The sequence below is a fragment of the Podarcis erhardii genome (genome assembly GCF_964252035.2).
Source record: "Podarcis erhardii genome assembly, chromosome: 2".
Lineage (NCBI taxonomy): Eukaryota > Metazoa > Chordata > Lepidosauria > Squamata > Lacertidae > Podarcis > Podarcis erhardii.
The window spans coordinates 79,865,678-79,886,405 of NC_138498.1; the positions used below are offsets into that span (position 1 = coordinate 79,865,678).

The 20,728-nt window shown below is 42.7% G+C and overlaps 1 protein-coding gene across 3 annotated transcripts in view; it reads right to left on the reverse strand.

Annotated features, from left to right (window-relative positions):
• Window positions 1–20,481, reverse strand: part of ACAD9 (acyl-CoA dehydrogenase family member 9) — a 29,819-nt gene extending 9,338 nt beyond the window's left edge. Inside the window, exons 1-11 of one of the 3 annotated variants that reach the window (XM_081848871.1) lie at window positions 20,319–20,480; window positions 10,029–10,122; window positions 9,312–9,413; window positions 7,320–7,426; window positions 6,114–6,214; window positions 5,516–5,594; window positions 4,953–5,127; window positions 4,183–4,256; window positions 3,051–3,126; window positions 908–978; window positions 503–622 (exon numbers count right to left, since the gene is read on the reverse strand). In XM_081848871.1, coding sequence (XP_081704997.1) covers window positions 503–622; window positions 908–978; window positions 3,051–3,126; window positions 4,183–4,256; window positions 4,953–5,127; window positions 5,516–5,594; window positions 6,114–6,214; window positions 7,320–7,426; window positions 9,312–9,413; window positions 10,029–10,122; window positions 20,319–20,444 — 1,125 coding nt within the window. In that variant the 5' untranslated portion in view covers window positions 20,445–20,480. Of the gene's footprint in view, window positions 1–502; window positions 623–907; window positions 979–3,050; window positions 3,127–4,182; window positions 4,257–4,952; window positions 5,128–5,515; window positions 5,595–6,113; window positions 6,215–7,319; window positions 7,427–9,311; window positions 9,414–10,028; window positions 10,123–10,717; window positions 10,800–20,318 lie in introns of those variants that run through there. The other 2 variants (XM_081848873.1, XM_081848872.1) reach the window with 2 other exon arrangements.
• Between the last annotated feature and the right edge of the window lie 247 nt (window positions 20,482–20,728).

A 20,728-nucleotide genomic window follows, 5' to 3' on the forward strand; every position in this document is an offset into this window, starting at 1 on the left:
CCCTCAAGTCTGCCTGTACCATCTGTGCATGGATGGTTCTGTTTTGCATACATAAGGAGCAGCACTTGGAAGTACCAAGTTTGCTATTAGCACATATAATACCTCTCTCTCATAAGGGACACTGAAATCAGCCCAGAGACTGAACATATGCACACAGAATTGCCTTCTTGATTGGTGGCTTTCTACTTCCATCAGTGCCTCTCCCCCTGGGACATTTGAAATTCCTGATCTCACACTTTTGCTTCACTGAGCTATCTTCAAAGAGATCTGCCATTCAAGAGTGATTTAATATAATTTGTATTGAATTGCCATGCAATTAACTAGATCAGGCTCACAATGAAGATGGAGAAAGGTTGCATATGAACATCCACATGGCTTCCACAATCTGAGGATCTCAGTAACCTATTTTTCTTTGAACATTAATAAATGCTTATATCCCACCCTTCCTCCCAAAGGAGCCCTAATACCCATAGCTTTAACTCAGCATTCCAGTAAAGCTTACTTTCACAATGGCTGCTTCAACTGAGCAGTCTGGGACCCCTGGCCTGTCCATCATTCCTGCAGTGAGGTAGGCCATGCTTTCCATCACATATGCTTTCCGAGCCATCAGGGCAAATTTTTCCTGAAAGAAAGGGCAACAAAGACATGTTGTTCATACTTACATATCACAGAGAAAGGGAAACTACAAATATGCAACAGTGCAATCAAGAAGGTTAATCATCATTTAGTCCCGTTTAAAACATTTGGCAACTGGCACATTATTCTTTCTAAATTCATGACTCGCCAAGTGCATAGGCTACATCATTTAAAACTGGCACTCCAGAAGGTGGAAAGCTTTCCATTCAGTTTTTTAAAAAGATCAAACTTTCCCCATGAATTCCTCAAACCCTTAATGTGTTTCAGTTACCTGAATTAATCCGAATTCACTCAGCTTCTTATTAAACTGTTTCCTTGTACAAGCATACTCTGCTGTCATTTCTTTTTTTAAAAAAAAGGGAGAGGAAGAGGCAGTTAATCAGGCGGCAAAATATTACGACTGCTTCTGAAAAATGTAACAGTTGCTGAAATATTTATCTGCAGAATGGGACAAGGCCCTTTACCATTATTTTAATGATTAAAATGGACAACTCCTACACCAGATAACGATAACAGCCATTCTATCTACCCTTGACGGTGTTACACCATCATCGAGATATTTTGTAATCCTGTACTTGGTGTAGCAGCTCTTACTACCAGGCGAAAACATTTCCTTGGGTCGAGTAAAACACCATCAACCCTGAAGCTGCAGTCAGTTTTGTCTTGTGCTACACTGTACACCAAATAAAGCAGACAAATTCAGGACCTTAAGTGGAGTTAGCATTTATAATGCACTTCTAAGGGAAAGTAGGAATATTCAGAAGTAGGAAGTGTCATGGATTGGCCTGGATGCAGATGAGTGGTGGGAGGCACCAGCTGGGGAGCCCCCAGGGAAGAAGGCTCAGAGCCAGGGGACTGGTGGTGGGACAAGAATGAGTGGTCAGAGGGAGCAGGCTGGGAGAAGGAGGTGTCAGAAGCTGAAGATGTGTAGCGAGCAGGAAGAGGCTGTGGCAGAGAGCAGTCCATAATCAGAGGCAGGACCAGAGGCTGGCCAAGAAGCAGAGTTGAGATAGGCTGCTGAAGAAGCCAGGGGGTCTCCCCATCTTGCTGCGACCAGCTCTCCCCACCCCCAATCTTCCAGAACCCACAGAGGTATGAAGATGGTGACGCAAAGACAGACAAAGCAAAGAAGTCTCAGGTTGCTTAGGAAAGACCTGGAGGAGGAGGAGGAGACGACTTAGGGAGCTGTGGGAATGTGGGGGATCTTTAGTCCTTGCAACTGCCTCACTGGGGCAAGATCTACCAGGAAGAGTTTCTGTGCTAACTAGGCCTGAATTAACTTCACTGACACTTTGTGAGTTATTCCTGACCTGTTCCGGACTCCTGCCTTGGCAGGAAGGAAGTATAATCTATTCCTAAGTATTGGCAGTAAAGGCCAATCAGATACAGATTCTATGGCAAGTGAATATGTGCTATACATATACTGGTGTTTGCCACCACAAGCACTACAAAATTCAAAGGAGAGATGTGTTTTTGTAACATACAGTGGTACACACCAGGAAGCAGCCGCCAATTCATTTCCCCTGGTATGTGCTTATCACATGATTACAAATTTTAATCAGATTCATATTTTAGCGTTCACTTATGGAAACATCAACATATACACAGCATAGTTGCTTGTAAATTGTAAATCAGATTGTAAATCTGACTGGTCCTTACTCCCCATAGGTAATATTTAGGAAGAGTGAACCTGATTGTCAATCACAGCCCTCTATCCCTGCATTGCCAACCCAATCAATCAGGTTTTCTGCAAGCATTGTCCAAGGCAGCTCCAGTAGCACCTGGAGAGATGTGCTAGAGCTGGCTTGGGCACAGTAATAACAAAAGGAGGAAAAGGGAGCCTTCTTAGGCTACTAGTTGTTGCAGGGTGGGGGAGAGGAGGAGAAAGTCCTATGGTGGAAATGGCCTTCCTTCTACCCTATTTTTTCCCCCTACTTGACTGTATTTTATTTATAATAGGGTCCTTTCATGAATAAAAAGCAGGCAAGTCAAACTTTCTGCAGCCTAGTAAGGCCTGGAACGTTGTAAAAAAGGTGACATAACCAAGCATAAATTTGCACACTTTCATTTATTGCTTTCTTAGCAGCATACATAAGCTTTCACCTCACAACACTGACTTTATCTTCAGCAACCCAGTGAGGTCAAAGGGGTCCCTAATGAGTTTCATGGTTGTGGGTTGATTTGAACTTGGGGTTGCACTAAAATCAGCATGTAGTATCTACTACAAAAAAGAAAAACACTGTGGATCAACAAGCTTTCATTGTATCTCAAGTCAACATTATAGAAACGATTTAGTAACTGAACCTAATGTTTATAAAACTGAAATGGCCAGCACAGAATCTAAGTATCTTCTTCAGGAGTAGAACTAATTCAGAAATTCACCCTGCCCAGCAATGCAGCAAGTGTAGTCTTACCAATCAGTTTCTTCAGCATTCCAGCAGCTCCGCTGCCCATGCTAAATCTTCCGCTGTTGAGAATATTCATAGCAACCTACAGTGAATATAAGTAACCCTTGTTCAGGGAAACTAGAATTAAAATGTCTTTCCTCCACAAACGAAGTTTACCTTTACTCGAGACCCTGCCCACATCAATTCTGGCCTTTTAGCCGGATGTCTGCCCCTGCTATATAGAGCATATCATGGTATCTTAGAAGGATACCTCTCTGTGCAATCACTGCCCTAACCTTGGAGCATCTCCCTTCATTTGACATCAACTTAAAACAGGTAAAACATGAGAAATGCTGAAATGCAAAGCTAATTTAGTCCTGATTCTTCCAAAAGAGGCTTAGGCTCTGGCAAGCCTGTGCCACAAAGCTGAAGTAAGCTACTGGCAAGGTCTCTCTTCGTAGCTTTACAGCTTCAACCTGATGCATGGATAAAAACCATTCCTTATTAACAGTCCATGACTAACTGAATAAACAAAGTTACAGATAGGTAGCCGTGTTGGTCTGCCATAGTCAAAACAAGCTCATACCAAGAACTGACTTAGTTGGTCTTTAAGGTGCTACTGGAAGGAATTTGTTTTGTTTTGAATAAACAAACCCTCTTGTAAAACTAACGGGGCATTCAAGGACACTGTGGGGTTTTTTGGATCTGTAAACTTTACCTACAATAAATAACCCTAATAACTGTACATTAGAATTTCTCCAAAAACAATGGAGAGTAAAGAGCTGTTGAATTACAGCCTGACAACACCTCCAACTGGCTTCAGTTCCTTGATCCACTGGTGTTCCAGCAGAAATTAATAAGGTCAGAAGTCAATACAGTACTGTGAATTATTATTTATTTTATTGTGAATTATTATTTATTACAGTACTGTGAATTATTATTATTATTTATTGCTTCGGTTATATTTCCCCTTTTTTGTGATAGCTCTGTACTTTTTTGTGATAGCTCTGTACTGCTACCTGTTGTTATTATTGCTGATATTTTCTCTCTCTCTTTATAACCAATTCATTTGTAACTGAAAATCAATAAAATACATTTTTAAAAATGATACAGAACATGAATTTTATGGCAGGGAAAATAGTAATTCCCTGCATCTTACCTTAAATCCCCCTCCAACTTCTCCAATGACATTCTCTATAGGAATTTTTGTATTTTCAAAATGGACTTCACACGCTGAAAGACAGAGCATTAAACTACTATTGCACTATTTTAGAAGTCTATGGTTTCCTCCCCTCTAGCCAATTCCATGGCCAACTGTTCTAGAACAATCATTTAGCATGTCAAGACATTTTGCCTCTTTGTTGTTATCAGTGATGTTGGTTTTCTGAAAAATTCTGAATGGGAAAATTTCTTGAGGGGAGAATCCTATTCTAATTAAGACTACAGGGAAATTTGCAAAGGAAAATTATCAGTTTGCATCAGAAAAAAATTCTGCTGCACACAACCAGTTGTAACCCATGTTTACGCACCCTATGTGAAGGTAATCTAAGTCACCCATCCTGCGGATGTCTCCTGATTTCGTTTTTCAGCTCAAGACTGCCCTAGGCATTTTGGGACAGTCTGTCCCTGGTTTCCAAATGCCTCTTGGGGTCTGGTGCTACTACCCACATGGAGGAGCCTGTCCATTTGAGGATTTCTAACTTCTTGGAATCCATGTCATCTTTGATATACAGAGTGGCATCAACATAAGATCCATGCCCACAAATACTTAATGATCAGTAAACATACATTTTATCTGGTCAACAACTTAAAATGTAGCTTATCCCAGATATTTAAGAAAATGCAGATGACACAAAAATCTGGATTCCTCTTGATCCAAGAGGAATATGAATCCTACATCTTGCCAAACCAACATTTACTAGTTCTTACTGTTAGATCCTCGAATGCCTAGTTTATCCTCTGGCTTTCCATGAGTGACTCCACCAAACGATCTTTCTACAATGAAGGCAGTGATTTTGTCTTTTACTGCACCATCTTTGTCAACGATCTCAGTCCTTGCGAACACAGTAAAGATATCTGCAATACCACCATTTGATATCCATATCTGCAATTGAAAAAATAAATGAGTATTGTTTGCTCTGCTTTGAATGAAATGATACTGATTTCATAAAATATAATCGGCTGACACAGCCACCCTTTTCTTGACAAATATTACTGTCCATTTTAAGAGATATCCTTTGATTTTGGATTTGTCCACTTGGGAATTGTCAGCTAAGGTTCAACACAGAGTTGGAAACAAAAAGACTCCAGGTTAACTTAAGGTTCAAGGCAATTCAATTATTATCACAACTAGGCCAGTTTTCATTGCCTATGAATCTTATTCATCTAACTTTCACTTTGCACACAAGTAAATAAGGCAGGGAAACGAAGAAGATAGTTGGCAAAGCCGATACACAGAAAACATAAAAGCAGTAATTTCTTTGGATAAATACCTTTGAACCATTTAATATGAAACTCTTCCCATCTTCGCTCAAAGTAGCTCTGCTCTGGATGGATGCAGCATCACTACCACTGAAATATAAACAGATGAAATGGGAATTTAGCAGGTGCACTGAGCAAGACTCTGTAGTCCTTACACCTGAAAGACAGAAATATTCCCATCATTCTGACTTCCTAAACACAGTTAAATTGCCTCTGGAAACAACAGCTGCACAGGGCAACAGTTGGGTATCATTTGGTGTCAAGCTCCACGAATGTAATTAAGTTAAGCAAGCTGGTATATGACAGTACAAAGCGAAAACAGATCTTGTTTCAAGTAACACTTAGCATTTATATACTGCTTCAAACCTTTCACAACTTCACACCCACTTTTTTGCTGTAATCCTTACAAGAATCCTGTAAAGCAAGTCAGTGTTAATCCCATAATGAAGATCATGAGCCAAGAATGGCTTGACAGCCACCATGTAAATTCATGGCAGAAGGAGAGAGAAATTCTAAACCAGAGTTTGCCAATTCCTAATTCAATTTCTCAGTGGCTTCACGGCACCATCTCTTAAAGTATTTTCATTTTTAAAAAGGCAAAAATACTACCTTCCAGGTTCAGTCAGACAAAATGCTGCAATGTGCTCCCCAGAAGCCAGTTTAGGCAGATACTTTTTCTTCTGTTCTTCGGTGCCTGCAATTAGGATTCCCTGTCATAAGAAGAAGAAGAGCTTGGATTTGATATCCCCCTTTATCACTACTCTAAGGAGTCTCAAAGTGGCTAACAATCTCCTTTCCCTTCCACCCCCACAACAAATACTCTGTGAGGGGAGTGGGGCTGAGAGACTTCATAGAAGTGTGACTGGCCCAAGGTCACCCAGCAGCTGCATGTGGAGGAGCGGGGAAGCGAACCTGGTTCACCAGATTATGAGTCAACTGCTCTTAGCCACTACACCATGCTGGCTCTCACACTGGCTCTACACACACACACACACACACACACACACATACACACACACACACACACACACACACACTGCTAATTAATTCTTGAAACCAAGCTGCTTATTTGTTTAAAAAAGGGGTGTATGAACTTTTTGGCCCTGAAGGCCACATCTGATGGTGGGCTGCACACTATCCCTCCTTGCCCCACTAGAGACAGAAGTGGGGAGGTGCACAATGGGATCTTTGCAATCCCATCACACATTTCCCATTGATTGGTGCTGGAAAATCAGACTCCCCCTCAGCTTTTTGGTGGGCTGCAGCAAATGCAACTTATATGGGGAGGAAGATACATGAGGAGGACTAGTTAGCATGGGACTAGTTTTGGTAAGAGGGTGATGGGCCATCCATGGCTGGCCACAAAGAAGGTCATAGATGTTTTAGACCACTATTTAGCCAGACTTATTTATCACAACCAAATTCACACTAACAGAAACTTGAATTTCCGAAATACCTAGAACAGTTAATCCATTTTTCAGAGATCTCATCTTAAATGTATTCCAACAGAACTAAGCCTATCTATTTGCTTTTGTTATAGTTCCACAACTTTCAACTCCAGCATATATTTACACAAACTCCTCTGAATGGTTCTAAAATTGAACTAACAATCCTGTTCTTTATTACTCATCCTTCAAAAATGTTTTGCTTTAAAGGTATCTTAGCCATAAATCTTATTTTGTACTTCTTCATCGTCTCCCTGCCGTGACAGGAGAGACATTATTTGTACATGCTGGGGGGAAATGCCCAATTAGCAACGAAATGTCAAAACTGCAGTGCCTTAGGATCAAAATCCAGTAATAAAGGCAATGTTACCTTCAGTCCTATAGCTTGGTGAGCTGCCAAGGTTACTGCAATAGCTCCATCCTGAGAAGTAATTTCTCCTAAACGAGCATACATTGTATTCGAAAGACCAAGGCCACCTATAGAAAAATATTTTTAGTCAAACCAAACAATATTTTACTTAAACACTTTTCTTGTAACAAATGGTCCATCTAGATCAGTACTGTCCTCACTGATTGGCAGTGACCCTCCAGGGTTTCAGGCAGGCGTTTGTACTGGAGATGCTGGAGAATGAACCTAGATTCTTCTGCATGCAAAGCACCTGCTCTACCACTGAACTACAGCCCTTTCTCCAAAGCTCCCTGAAATTCTTAATATCTATTAGTTTAAGTATTAGAATTTTGGGGGGAAATATTTGGGGGAAAGCTCTGGGAAGGGCTGGTTGGAAACTGCAACTTTCCCATATAAAAAGCACTTTTCTGACTTGGAGCCTATTGTTATAAGTTTATGGTGTTAAGCTGTGTGCTGGACTTCTTTAATCCCTGGCCCCAGCAACTGTTAAAAGCTATTCAAGGCTTCTAATTTCGGGAAATAGCCAAACTAGGTTCCTGGTGATGTCATGAGGGATTAAGGGGCTTTGTGCAAGATGGCAAATGGGTGGAGCTTCCTCTCTCAAAACAACAACAACAACAACAACAACAACTCAGGACTGAGAACGGAGTGGGCAGTAATGTGAATCAAAGTGGCAAGGAGAGGGAGGGAGGGAGGGAGGGAGGGAGAGAGAGAGAGAGAGAGAGAGACATGCTGGATCTCTGCTTGAATCTAAGGCTGTGGCTATGGTAGAAACAAGACCCTTTTGGGGTGTTAATGCTGTGAACCCCTCCATTGCAGGCTCAGGTTGTATATCTGTGTAAATAAACCATATATCATAAAAACACTACAGTCTGTGACTCATTTCCAAAAGGAAACACGGACCCCTGGAATCTCACACTGCTCGGCGATTGGGGTGACATGCAACAATATCAAACTTGTTGCCAACATGGGCTACCAGTCAGCATCAGGGTAGCCTTCAGCAGTCAGCATCAGGGTAGCCTTCAGCAACTGATGATTGTTCATAAAAGCACAACACTGAAATAGCAAGGTGTACACAGTTTTAACTTACACTGCCAGGTGTACACAGGTATAACAGCTTTGGCTGCTTTGAACTAGAAAACTGGGTGTTTATAAATATAAAGGAAAAGTCAAGGGACTGATCCCTGGTTAGAGTTTCCTATAGCATTTATTTATAAAATGTACTGAATCACATTTATTGCAAAGGTCACAACAGAGAAACACCATGGTCAGCTTTTGTCAAAATGTTGCTCTGTTGTGTTTTGTTAAAGTACTTATAAGACTCACTCTCATTCTATAGCAGCAGTATAGACCAACTGTATTTATGACTATGCATTTCATGAATCTTCTGCGGACGCCAGACCCACATCCTGCAATCAGCTGCTTAAGTTATCAGCTCATAAGACTAGGCTGATGCTTCATTATGCAAGAAGAAAGAGCAAATAGAAGAGTCTATGATGATTAACTAACCAGAGGCAAAAAAACAACACTGTTTTCTTCAAATGAAAAGACTTTACTTCACAGTAATAGCATTCAGAGATTTGCAACATATAGGATTCATGATTTGTTTTGAAAAACTAAATCTTAAAAAACAAGGTTGGTAATGCAATACCTTTGCTAGAACATGCTTATACTATATGTTTGAGTGTGCAAGGAAATCATGCCATCACAGAAATTAGTTAGGGTTGGCTTTATTATGAATTCTATAATGCTTCGACAAGGAAGAGAAAAGATACCAGGAGGTTCAGCCATCCAGGGACTGCCCTGCTTTAAAGTGCAGAGGATGAGTGTGTGTCTTATAATGTATCAAGTCCATTAACACTAATAAAGCAAGCAGAAGAAAAAACTTCAAGGGTTCTCTCATATTAAAAGAACAAGGAGCAAAGTCTCAATTTTCTGTACATTTTTTCTCACCATATTCCTCCGGAATCTGCATGCCAAAGAGCCCCAGGTTCTTCAGTTCATTAAGCGTTTCTTGTGGAATTTTAGCATCTTGGTCAATTTTCTTAGAATCCACTGAAATACAGTGAAATGCAGTAATTTTATATAATGGATTACAGAAAGTTCAGGTGTGGCCAGCTCATTTAGTGAAAGCTTATTTATGGAGTTAGATCAGTGTGAATACCAACAACCACAAATGAGATGTTTAAGGCATACTGTCTATTATTTTTTTCTTGCAAGAACTTAAGCTTCTCACAGGTCAGTTTTTTCTGCTCTTCCACTGAGAGAGAGGGGCTAGCTATACATCCAACAACAAAGCTGAGAGATCACTTTTGCCAGACCACCCAATTTGAGCAGGTTTTACAAATTATTTTCACAACCAGCTGTATCACATCAAGATAATGCGGTGCATAATCTCCCTCCATTACAGCCAGAGAATTCTCAACAACATAGCAGTGGACAAAAAAATATATTTTAAAATAAGATACTTGGTAGCTGTTTAAATCAGTAGTACAATATCTCTGTTTCAAAATACATGCTGATTTCCTGGCATGTGGAAAGTATATATGGGTAAGCAACACTATGTATTTCTCAGTGTTTTTTTGTTAGCACTATCAGAAAAACCTCACAGAAGGTTTGTTACGATAAACCTTAACAGATAAAGACTTAATGAAGCGGGGAGGAGTTTACCGTCTTCATTGAAGAATTTTTCTACCGGCCCCACAAACTGGTTGATTTCTTCCAATTCTTCATTGCTAATCTCAGGAAATGGAAAAACGTCTTCCTAGAATAACAGATTTTGACAGGATTTTTCTTTTTATATTAAAACAACTTAAAAAGAGAGAAGCCTCAAAAACTGGACTTAACATTGCTCCTTATGGGGACAGATGGCAGTTAACTTTTGCAGACATTACGCATACATTTTAATTAGGAGAATGGTCACTTATGGGCCTTTATGTCAACACTTCAGAAGTGCATTTGAGTTTTCTTCAGTTTCTCCTTCTGTGATGCTCAACCCCCAGAACTTTGACAGGTCAATGAACACCAGCACTCAAACGCAATTTTGGAATTCGCCTCCACAGCATCTTAAAAAGTGGTTGTGTGCATTATCCCCTCCTCACAAGTTTCCATATGAACTGTTCTTGTGTCTTCCAAATTTGGGGAATTTGAAGTGTTTGGGAGTTCTGTGCAGACAGCTGCGAAGGCAGAGGAAATCCTGCCTCCCTTTTCCCCATGCTGGAACAAGGACCTTAGCTGTAGTATGGACACTTTTTTGGAATCCAGAAAGGCCTGTTTTCTTCCCAGCTGGAAAACTGCTGAACAAGGTGAAGACAACACTCTAATGGTGTCACAATTCTCCATTAAGCTTTTAAACATACCTTTACTGCAATGCTAAACAGGTTTGTTTTGGAAGTCAACAGAGTCAATGGATATTGCTTAAAGGTATGTTCAGGATGACAGCTGTGGTTGCCAAAAATATAGAAACCATAAACACTGCTAAGAAAAAGGCACTCTGAATTTGCTCTTTACACCCAGAAAAAATATCCAAATCATTACTTAGCATTGATATGGCAGAATATGTTCTATACATTTTTGATTTGCAGTGTAATGTATTCACTTTCAGTTATGAGGCTCCAAGATATAGTAGTAATTATGGCTAACTAATTATATGAAATGTATCTTCCAAATTGAGAGAAGGCGCAAAATGGCGACGGAGGTAGCAGCCTAGCCAGAACCTCCCGCCTTCAATTAAGCTTTTAATTAGGTTTTAGCCATCTTCTGACCCTATGTGTATATTTTTAGTTGTCATTTTGTTTCCTTTGCTTTTAGCCTAATGGTTTATTGTTTTACTGTTTTATTATCTACTGTTTTATGGCTCAACTCGATTTAGCGTAACAAGGAACGCTAAAGAAGATAGATTGATACTGCTGCAGAACGCCGAGAAACAAGGAGCGGCTGGAACTGAAGGCAAGTTCTGCTTCATTTTATCCCCTGGCACAAGCCCTATTATTCTGCTGCAGTAGACCATTCTGATTTATTAGTCATTTATAACTTTTTTGAGGGTGACGAGGGTACTGGAGACAGCCTCGGTATTACTGCTCGCAAATATAAGGGGGAAGGCACCACAGGACAGAAGCGTTAAAAGCCCTAAAGCTGAGAACTAAAGACGGAAAAGGGAGCAGAAACCCTAGAGGCCCACCGAGATAAGGGACAAGCATGAAACCTTGCTTGTAAAACAACCGTCCCCACCTTCAAAGGTGGGAAACTGGAAGATAAACATAATCAGTCTTGTGATTGAGCCAAGTGAAGCCAAAAAACCCAGGACTAAGAGATTCCAGCAAACTGCTCCCAATTACCTTTTTCCACGCTCAACATGGTCCTTACAAGAAAGAACTATATGGACCTGAGAATTGCACCAATATCACCCCAGGGGGAGTGGGAGCCCCGAAGGAAACAAAGTAAAATTACCAATTACTTCCCCCATAAAGAAGGGATTAAGAGCCCACAGCACGAGAGCACTCCAAAAGAAATCGCCCCTTCTGTGCTGGATTGGTCAATACAACACAAAGACTTACAAAATGAGCATGAAAGACCAAATTATTCCATGAGCTGGGCGCAGGAACTGGATCTAGCTGAGAACGCCTTGATGACCAATTCCCCCAACCCCAATGACCTCGAGCACCAAAAATCAACTCAGAACCTCAGGGAAAACCAGCAAGACCCTCAGAATCTCAGGGAAAACCAGCAAGACCCTCACCCCACAGCGAATACCAACGGTATAGAAGAGAGGGGTGACCAGTTACACGATCAAATAGATCAGATACGCACAGACCTCTACAATATAAAAAACTTCCTAGCAGTAACAAATGGCCTACTCCTGATGCTTGTGGAGAATTTCAAACAAGCGAAAAGAGCCACAGATCAGTCCCTGGACTCAGATGCTAGAATCCACATACCACCCAAAAAGAACTCACGCATAAGAAAACCGGAACCCAAGACGAAGAAAACTAAAAACATCAAAAAATTTAAGCCATCTAGAAAAACCCAACACATCAGTAAAAAACAGTGGCAGAAACTCTTCAACTTATTATCATCACCCCCTATATCCAAAAATAAAAATAAAAATCAAAGCTCAAGGCACCAAAGAGATCGACAAGGGAGACTCGCCAAAGACCAAACCCCTCCCCATATGTGAAAATAATTCCCCAAGTACATTCAAAGAAACAAGCCCCCCCCCCCATGGCTGTTCTCCCCTTGTGTTCGCCCAGCCTGACAAAAGCAACCAAACTACAGCTGGATGCCCCTGTCTTGAACTCACCTAGGACCCCTGTAGCAACTGCAAACAGAAGTAAGCCGGGGATCTCCAATATAGACGGGAACCCGCGGGAACTCCAAGCCCCCAGTAGAAAGAAAGAATGGATCCTGGTCCTAAGCCCGGAAAAGATGGTATTCACGACCTATCCAAAAACCACTGGGTCCTCACACAGGGACAGACCGCGTGAGGCACCTGCTGACTATTATAAACAATATTCTACCTGGGGCAGTTAAAGCAACCGACATAGACAGTATAGACTACGTATATCAAGATGGACATTCAGTCCGTGCCCTGATCACTTTCACAGATCATAATCTGGTCAACTTCATCTTTAGAACAAGAAATCTTTTTTTAAAGAAAGGAATAGGTTTATTAAGAATCTTTGAAAACAGAGCCCCGCTAACCTCCCTACTGGCGGCCAAGGGGGAAGGGAGACCAGGAACAGAGGAACAAAACGATAGAGTACACATGCAACAAAACCAGCAAAACCAGAGCCTAGTGCACCAGCAGGAAAACATAGCCCCTATTGAGACTCAACCTCATTTGAATGATAGAGAGGACTCTTTCTCCATAGAAGAACATACCCTAATAAATCGGTTCTGGTCACTGCAGATGCCAGCCCAAAAGGAAATCTTGGTTAGACTGGACACCCTGAGAAGCAGACTGACCAAAAAGGAGGCCCATGTTGAGACTACGGAAGGCTCACACACACACGGCCTATATCCCCCAAGTGCCTAGTGGACAAGAGGACGGTGGGAGGCGCCTTTAAATGTGTAGATTCGGAAGACCAATCGCAGCCCCCGCTGGTGTATGGTAAGGCAAAACTAAAACAGACTGTCACATCTCCGAGTACCTGGTTTAACTATCTAAAACTCTCCCCAAATGAAATAGCTACTCCCCCAAGTCCAAACCACCCTCTTAAGTCCCCAAGAGCTATGGATAATCATTCCCTTATGCAGCAGATGCCTATTGACAAACTTAATGGGAGTGTTTTTTTAGATGTAAAGGGGTCACTGGACACCGTGAACCCAACAAATCTACACCATGGAGGGACAGAGAATTAAAGCTGTTGTCCTGGAACATTGCAGGATGGCGCGCTAAGAAAAACAATCAACAACTTACAATGTTTCTTAAGCGATTCGATATCATCCTCCTGCAGGAGACCTGGCACAGCGACCCCATTCTGTTCAATGGGTATTCATGTCACTCCCTATTTGCTACTCCATCTGTTAGGGGAGGTAGGCCTAGTGGAAGTTTAGCTAGCCTTATCTCCACAGAGCTTGAACATTCCTTAAAAGTCCTCCCAAACTGCAATTCACTAGCCACGGCAGTCCTACTCAAATTTAAGAGAGATGCACTGGTAGTGGTCAATGTCTATCTGCGCCCCTGCCAAAAAAAATCTATAGTGAAAGCTAACTGGGCAGAGTTAGAGGCATACCTAGAGTCCATAGAATCTTCCCACTCTTCTACACCGATTATAATCAGGGGGGATTTCAACGCCCGTATGGGAATTGATGATAACAATCTTTACAGCCAATATAATCAGATTCGGGACCCTGAAAGTCCAACCGAAGCAGGTGTTTCACGACTTTCTAAAGATAATAAATGCAACTTATCGGGGCTATGTCTACCCCAGGTCGCAAAAAGAAGGAAACTGATGATATTAAACGGTAGTAAGGAAGAAGATCGCCCAGGGGCGTATACCCATTTTTCAAAGATGGGAGGAAGTGTGATAGACTATATTCTGATATCAAGATTCGCCTATAACTCTGTGTCGAAGTTTCAAGTGGGACATAACACCGAAAGCGACCACCTCCCACTAATTTTAGCGCTCAATGGCCCATCGTTTAACAAACCCACGGCTAACCTTTACTACACCCCCATCGTTAATCTGGGATCACTGGCCCCCAGAAGAATTAAATGGACCCCCATGCTCAATACTGAGCTAACTCATCTCCTCCATTCGGAAGACGTGAAGACCATCTACTCAGCCACTGTATCAGCTAATACCGGGGGAAAGGCCATGGACTCATTCAACGAGTTATTAGCAAGACTAAAGACCTTCTTAACAACTGAGATACTTAATTCTGTTGCAAAGCGGGCACAGGATCAAGAGAGATGGTTTGATTCGGAGTGTAGACAAGCAAGGAAACGTCTGAGATCAACCTATCGGAATTACAGAAACACCGGAGCACCATCGCTATTTATGGCTTACATCTATTTAAGACGAAACTATAAACAGCTATTAATGGTAAAAAAAACAAAAAGCTGAGAGATTGGCCTGGTGTAATTTAGTGAAGGCCTCGAATGAGAAAGACTCAACCTCCTTCTGGCGTACCATTATGGGCCTCCTGGGCCAGGAGCGGACTGGTCCCACATGTACTGTAGAACCTCAGGAGTGGATGAAATATTTTCAAACCCTCTTCTATGACGACAAAGCTCAGCACAATGATCCAAGTGCCTACCCCGAGAATTTACCATATTGGCCTCCTGTCTCCATAGAGGAGGTGGGGAAACTAATTGCCCAACTGAAAAACAACAAAGCCCCGGGCATAGACCACATTCCAGCAGAGCTCATGAAGAACAATATCAGTTGGTGGGCTCCTATAATGGCGTCAATATTTACATACATCGATTCAACAGGCATAATCCCTGGTTGCTGGTCAGAGGCAGTAATCATCCCAATCTATAAAAAGGGTCCTATGGCAGATCCAGCAAGCTATAGACCCATTAGCCTCCTTACTATCCCCAGCAAATTGAATGCCAAACACCTCCACTGGATGGAAACTGAGGCAGTTCTGGCAGAGGAGCAAGCCGGCTTCAGACAGGGCAGAACAACAATAGACCATTGCTTCGTATTAGCACACCTCATTGACAAATACGTCAATAAAACACGTGGGATTCTATACGCAACATTTATTGACCTGAAGACGGCCTTTGACTCGATCTCACGAGTCAAACTTTGGGCTAAACTCAATGCTACCAACATTGACAAAAGATTACTATTCTTGATAAAAAGCCTATATAAAGACTCCAAGTTATATGTAAGAACCTCAGTAAATGGGCAACTAATTGGCCCTGTACCAGCCACCAAAGGAGTCAAGCAGGGCTGTATTTTAGCCCCGGCCTTATTCAACTTATCTATAAATGACATGGTCAAATACCTAACATCCCTGGAGTTTCATGCCCCCAAACTGGCCGAAAAATCAATTTCAGCGCTCCTCTATGCGGACGACGCGGTTCTCTTATCACGAACTAAAGTAGGCCTCAAAAGGCTACTAAGAGAATTCTCAGCCTACTGCAGGAGAGATCAACTGGTGGTTAATCACCAAAAAACCAAAGTCATGGTCTTCGCTAGGAGACACAGACATCACAGATGGGAGATGGACAACCAGCCAATAGAACAGGTCAAAATTTTCAAATACCTCGGAGTAGTTTTCCAGTCAACAGGGGCCTGGGAGGCCCATCATAAATATGCTAGGGAAAAAGCATCTCAAAGCGCCAAAATACTGTCTCGCTTTTACTTTACGAAGGGGGGCAGACATATCCCAGCAGCTCTGGAGGTCTTTCAAGCAAAACCCTTGGCGCAATTACTCTACAGGGCCCAAATCTGGACGGGAAATCATTGCCGCACACTTGAAACGGTCCAGTCTAAATTCTTAAGACAGATTCTAGCCGTTCCACCATGCGCACCAAATGCGGCCCTACGGCTGGAGACTGGCCTCCTCTCCGTCGAAACCCAGACCTGGTTAAGAACATTCAACTATTGGCTCCGCTTAAATTTAAACCCATCCGGACTACTACCTCTAGTAGCACAAGATGCTCACAGAAGTCGGTGGTCCAAAGTAGTGCATCAAAAACTACTTACATGTGGCCTCCAAGCACAGCATCTCCTGAAAATGGGTCTCCCCAAGGCAAAAACCATTATTGACCAGCGCATGAAGGATATTGAGCAGCAGAATAATCTGGCCTATATTAAGAAATTTAGTGCTTGGTACGCTTATCTGCCCCCCTCCCACTTTGATTTTCGGGCACCTTATTTGTCTACCTTAACCATTCCAAAACTCAGACGGGCCTTTACACTGGCCAGACTAAATATGTTACCCTCAGCTGTTCTTGAAGGTAGATATCAAAAAAATTCATTCGAGAACTGGCTCTGCCCCTGTGGAGCTGGCTATGTAGAGACTGTGTCACACATGCTCTTGTCTTGCTCCCTTTATAAAGATCTCAGGGACGAGACCATCACGCCGCTCCTATCTGCCATCCCGGGCCGCTCTTGTGAAGCCAAATTGTTCTCACTCCTAGCCGACCAGAACAGCTCGACAACAGAGGTGGTTGCCAAATTTATCGAGAGAGCAATGAGATTGAGAGTTGCTATCTCAATGACATCAGTGTCGGCACCCGGATTCCTCGCCTAGGATATTATTATTATTATTATCATTATGTTTTTTATTATTATTTTATTACCTCTGCCAAGTTTTAAGTACTGAGATTGTTAATTTATCTGTATCTGGTTATTATTATCTTTCTCCCTGTCCTGACCATCCCTCCGAGGTTATATTTATATTTATAATCTTTCAATTTGGCTGGTCTATTTACTTAACCGACCTGGAACAATCTACCAGAGAAAAGGCCGCCACCCATGGGACAGAGGGTCATTGATGAATGATAATCCAGCTTCTACCTAGGGTTTTAATAGGTCATAAGATTTTATGGTAATTATATTTCTAATGTATTTTTGTCGGTGTTTGTCCTTTGATGCTATGGCCTGTTGGCTACGCAAATAAAGTCTATTGATTGATATCTTCCAAATCCCAAGGATGCTCTAGGAGCTCTGAGATTTTTATTTAGCTTCACGTAGTTGGGTTTGCTGGCTGAAGTGAAATGGATTTGATAAGAAGAACTTCTGTGGTTTCCAGAAGTTTTTCTCCCCACTTCAGGCAGCTCTAAAAAGAAGCTGCTGGTTCCATACACTAGCTGCCTAAAACCTCAAAAAGAGTATTGTCTCACATGATAAAATACTGTAGTCCAATTAAAGGGGAGTGGGAGAGAAATACTTATCCACAACTTTAAGAAGCTGTCACGCGGATTGGGTGCTAAAAATCATAAGGGTGGAAAATGCATTTTCTGTTCAGACATATATATATATATATATATATATATGCTTTCGTAGATTTTCACGGGTACAGGAATGCAGGTTTTGGTGTCCTCGGGTGTCTTCCCGTGTAAAAGTTGGGGTGTCTAGGCGACGTTTCGACGAGGTCTCACTCGTCATCTTCAGGCTGGTGCTTTCGGCTTCTTGTTACTGGAACAGAGCAGGATCTCAGTGTTTGAGTTCCTATAAATACTGTAGAGGGGGTGTGGTGTATAGCCTCCAATGTTCTGGGCAGAGAGGAAGTTCCCAGGCTAGTGTGCCTTTTCTTCTTTTGTTCCTTAATTACTTGAGAGATATCTTGAGTGATTTCTTGAGTGATATCCTGAGTACCACTTAGGTGGGTCATTAGGTGTGGATTAGTTGTTAAAGTCTTTGTGTCTTGACCTCTTGAACTTTGTGAAGAGTTTTCCTGAGAAGATGGCTGTACTGTACTTAGTTGTGCTCTGGCTTGGCTTCGTGTATAGGGGCGAGCTGTGGTTTTGTGGCTTGTGTCAGCCAGATCTGTGTAGGGATTGCAGGGGGGTGCAGCATCCGGAGGTGCCACCATGGATTGGCTACTGGATGGTGTCTGTAATTCATCTGTGGAGAGGGTCTGGGTTTGGGTCTGGTGTGGTTGATTGGTGTTGGCGTTCTGTGTGCCTCTGGATCTGGTGTCAGTTTTTGTGGGGAGGGCTAATTTCCAGATGTCTGGCAAGCGGGATGTGTCGTCACGCTTGTTCATGTTGTGAGGGTGTTTCTCTATCTCGATGGCTTCCATGATTATTCTCTTGTGGTGATGTTCCGTGTTAAAGAGCAATTTGGAATCTGCAAAATTAATTTCGTGTCCTGTTTCTTTCATGTGTTGGAAAAGAGAGGAAGTTTTTTCTTCTTTTTTGACGGCATTCTTGTGTTCTGCGATACGTGCATTTATTCGTCTGTTTGTTTGTCCAATGTACGTGGCTGGGCAGACTTTGCAGGGTATTTCATAGATCCCTTGGTTTTCCAACTGGATTTTATCCTTGGGGTTTCTGAGGATATTGGCTATTTTTTGGTTGGTGCAAAAGGCTGTTTTGATATTGTGTTTATGGAGGATTTTGCTAATTTTATCTGTAGTGCCCTTGATATAAGGACACATGAAAGATATGATATAAGGACACATGAAAGGACACTCTTTTCCAACACATGAAAGAAACAGGACACGAAATTAATTTTGCAGATTCCAAATTGCTCTTTAACACGGAACATCACCACAAGAGAATAATCATGGAAGCCATCGAGATAGAGAAACACCCTCACAACATGAACAAGCGTGACGACACATCCCGCTTGCCAGACATCTGGAAATTAGCCCTCCCCACAAAAACTGACACCAGATCCAGAGGCACACAGAACGCCAACACCAATCAACCACACCAGACCCAAACCCAGACCCTCTCCACAGATGAATTACAGACACCATCCAGTAGCCAATCCATGGTGGCACCTCCGGATGCTGCACCCCCCTGCAATCCCTACACAGATCTGGCTGACACAAGCCACAAAACCACAGCTCGCCCCTATACACGAAGCCAAGCCAGAGCACAACTAAGTACAGTACAGCCATCTTCTCAGGAAAACTCTTCACAAAGTTCAAGAGGTCAAGACACAAAGACTTTAACAACTAATCCACACCTAATGACCCACCTAAGTGGTACTCAGGATATCACTCAAGAAATCACTCAAGATATCTCTCAAGTAATTAAGGAACAAAAGAAGAAAAGGCACACTAGCCTGGGAACTTCCTCTCTGCCCAGAACATTGGAGGCTATACACCACACCCCCTCTACAGTATTTATAGGAACTCAAACACTGAGATCCTGCTCTGTTCCAGTAACAAGAAGCCGAAAGCACCAGCCTGAAGATGACGAGTGAGACCTCGTCGAAACGTCGCCTAGACACCCCAACTTTTACACGGGAAGACACCCGAGGACACCAAAACCTGCATGCATATATATATATATATATATATATATATATATATATATATATAGCTTAACAGAGCATAACCTACCCCAAACCTTCCCACCAAGCATACACAAAAAACCCCCAGCTCTCCTTTCAAACATGAGGACGCTGTCAACGATCGCTTACAGCCCCCGCTTAAGAATAATCAGGTTTATTGGGGGTGGGGGAAGCATCAACAAAAGAAAGCGCAAAGCCTTAATGGAAAGGGAACTTCCCGTCAAACTTTCCCAATCTTTGAAGTAGCAAGTTTTCGTACTGAAATACATGCAGTGCTGAAGTCCAGGCTGCGATTTCCAGAGGGTGCAGTGCGTGTGTGGCGTGGGGGAAAGTGTGCATTTTCCAAGAGATTCGTGGGAAAGCAGCAGCAGCTCTTGGCAGCCTCAGAGAGGGCGGCAGGGGTGGAAAGATGCCAGGCGCCCACTGGATTTTGGGGAGAGGGTGCCCTGGGGTGGGAGGCTCCCGAGTCTCTGCAAAAACACGCAGGAGCCTCCGGGGCGCTGCGGGCTGCGGCAGCTACGAGACTCACCTTTCGCAGCGTCCCCAGGAAAAGCTCTTTGGCGAATGCAGGCCGAGGGAGGCCGGTACGGAGCTGCCGGACCCCGGCGGGGAGAGCGGCGCGAGCCGCACGGAAAAGGACGCCCAGCCCGCTCATGTCTCTCCGCCACCACTGCCTCGTCGCGCGCCGATGACGCAATTGCCAGAGCAATCGGCTCGTTTCTCACGCGGCCCCGCCCCGCCGCCCCACTTTTTTTTTTGTCGCGTAGTTTCTCCATAGACTTATTAGACTCATACGCAGGGCACACCTTGCGGGTTAACTTTTTTTTTTTTTTTGCTCCGTTGAAGGAAGAAATGGAAACATCGAAAAAGCCCATAGCCCACAGGAAAAGGTGGGCAAATCCAGGATTTTAAGGGTAGTCCATCGCAAACAAAAGACAG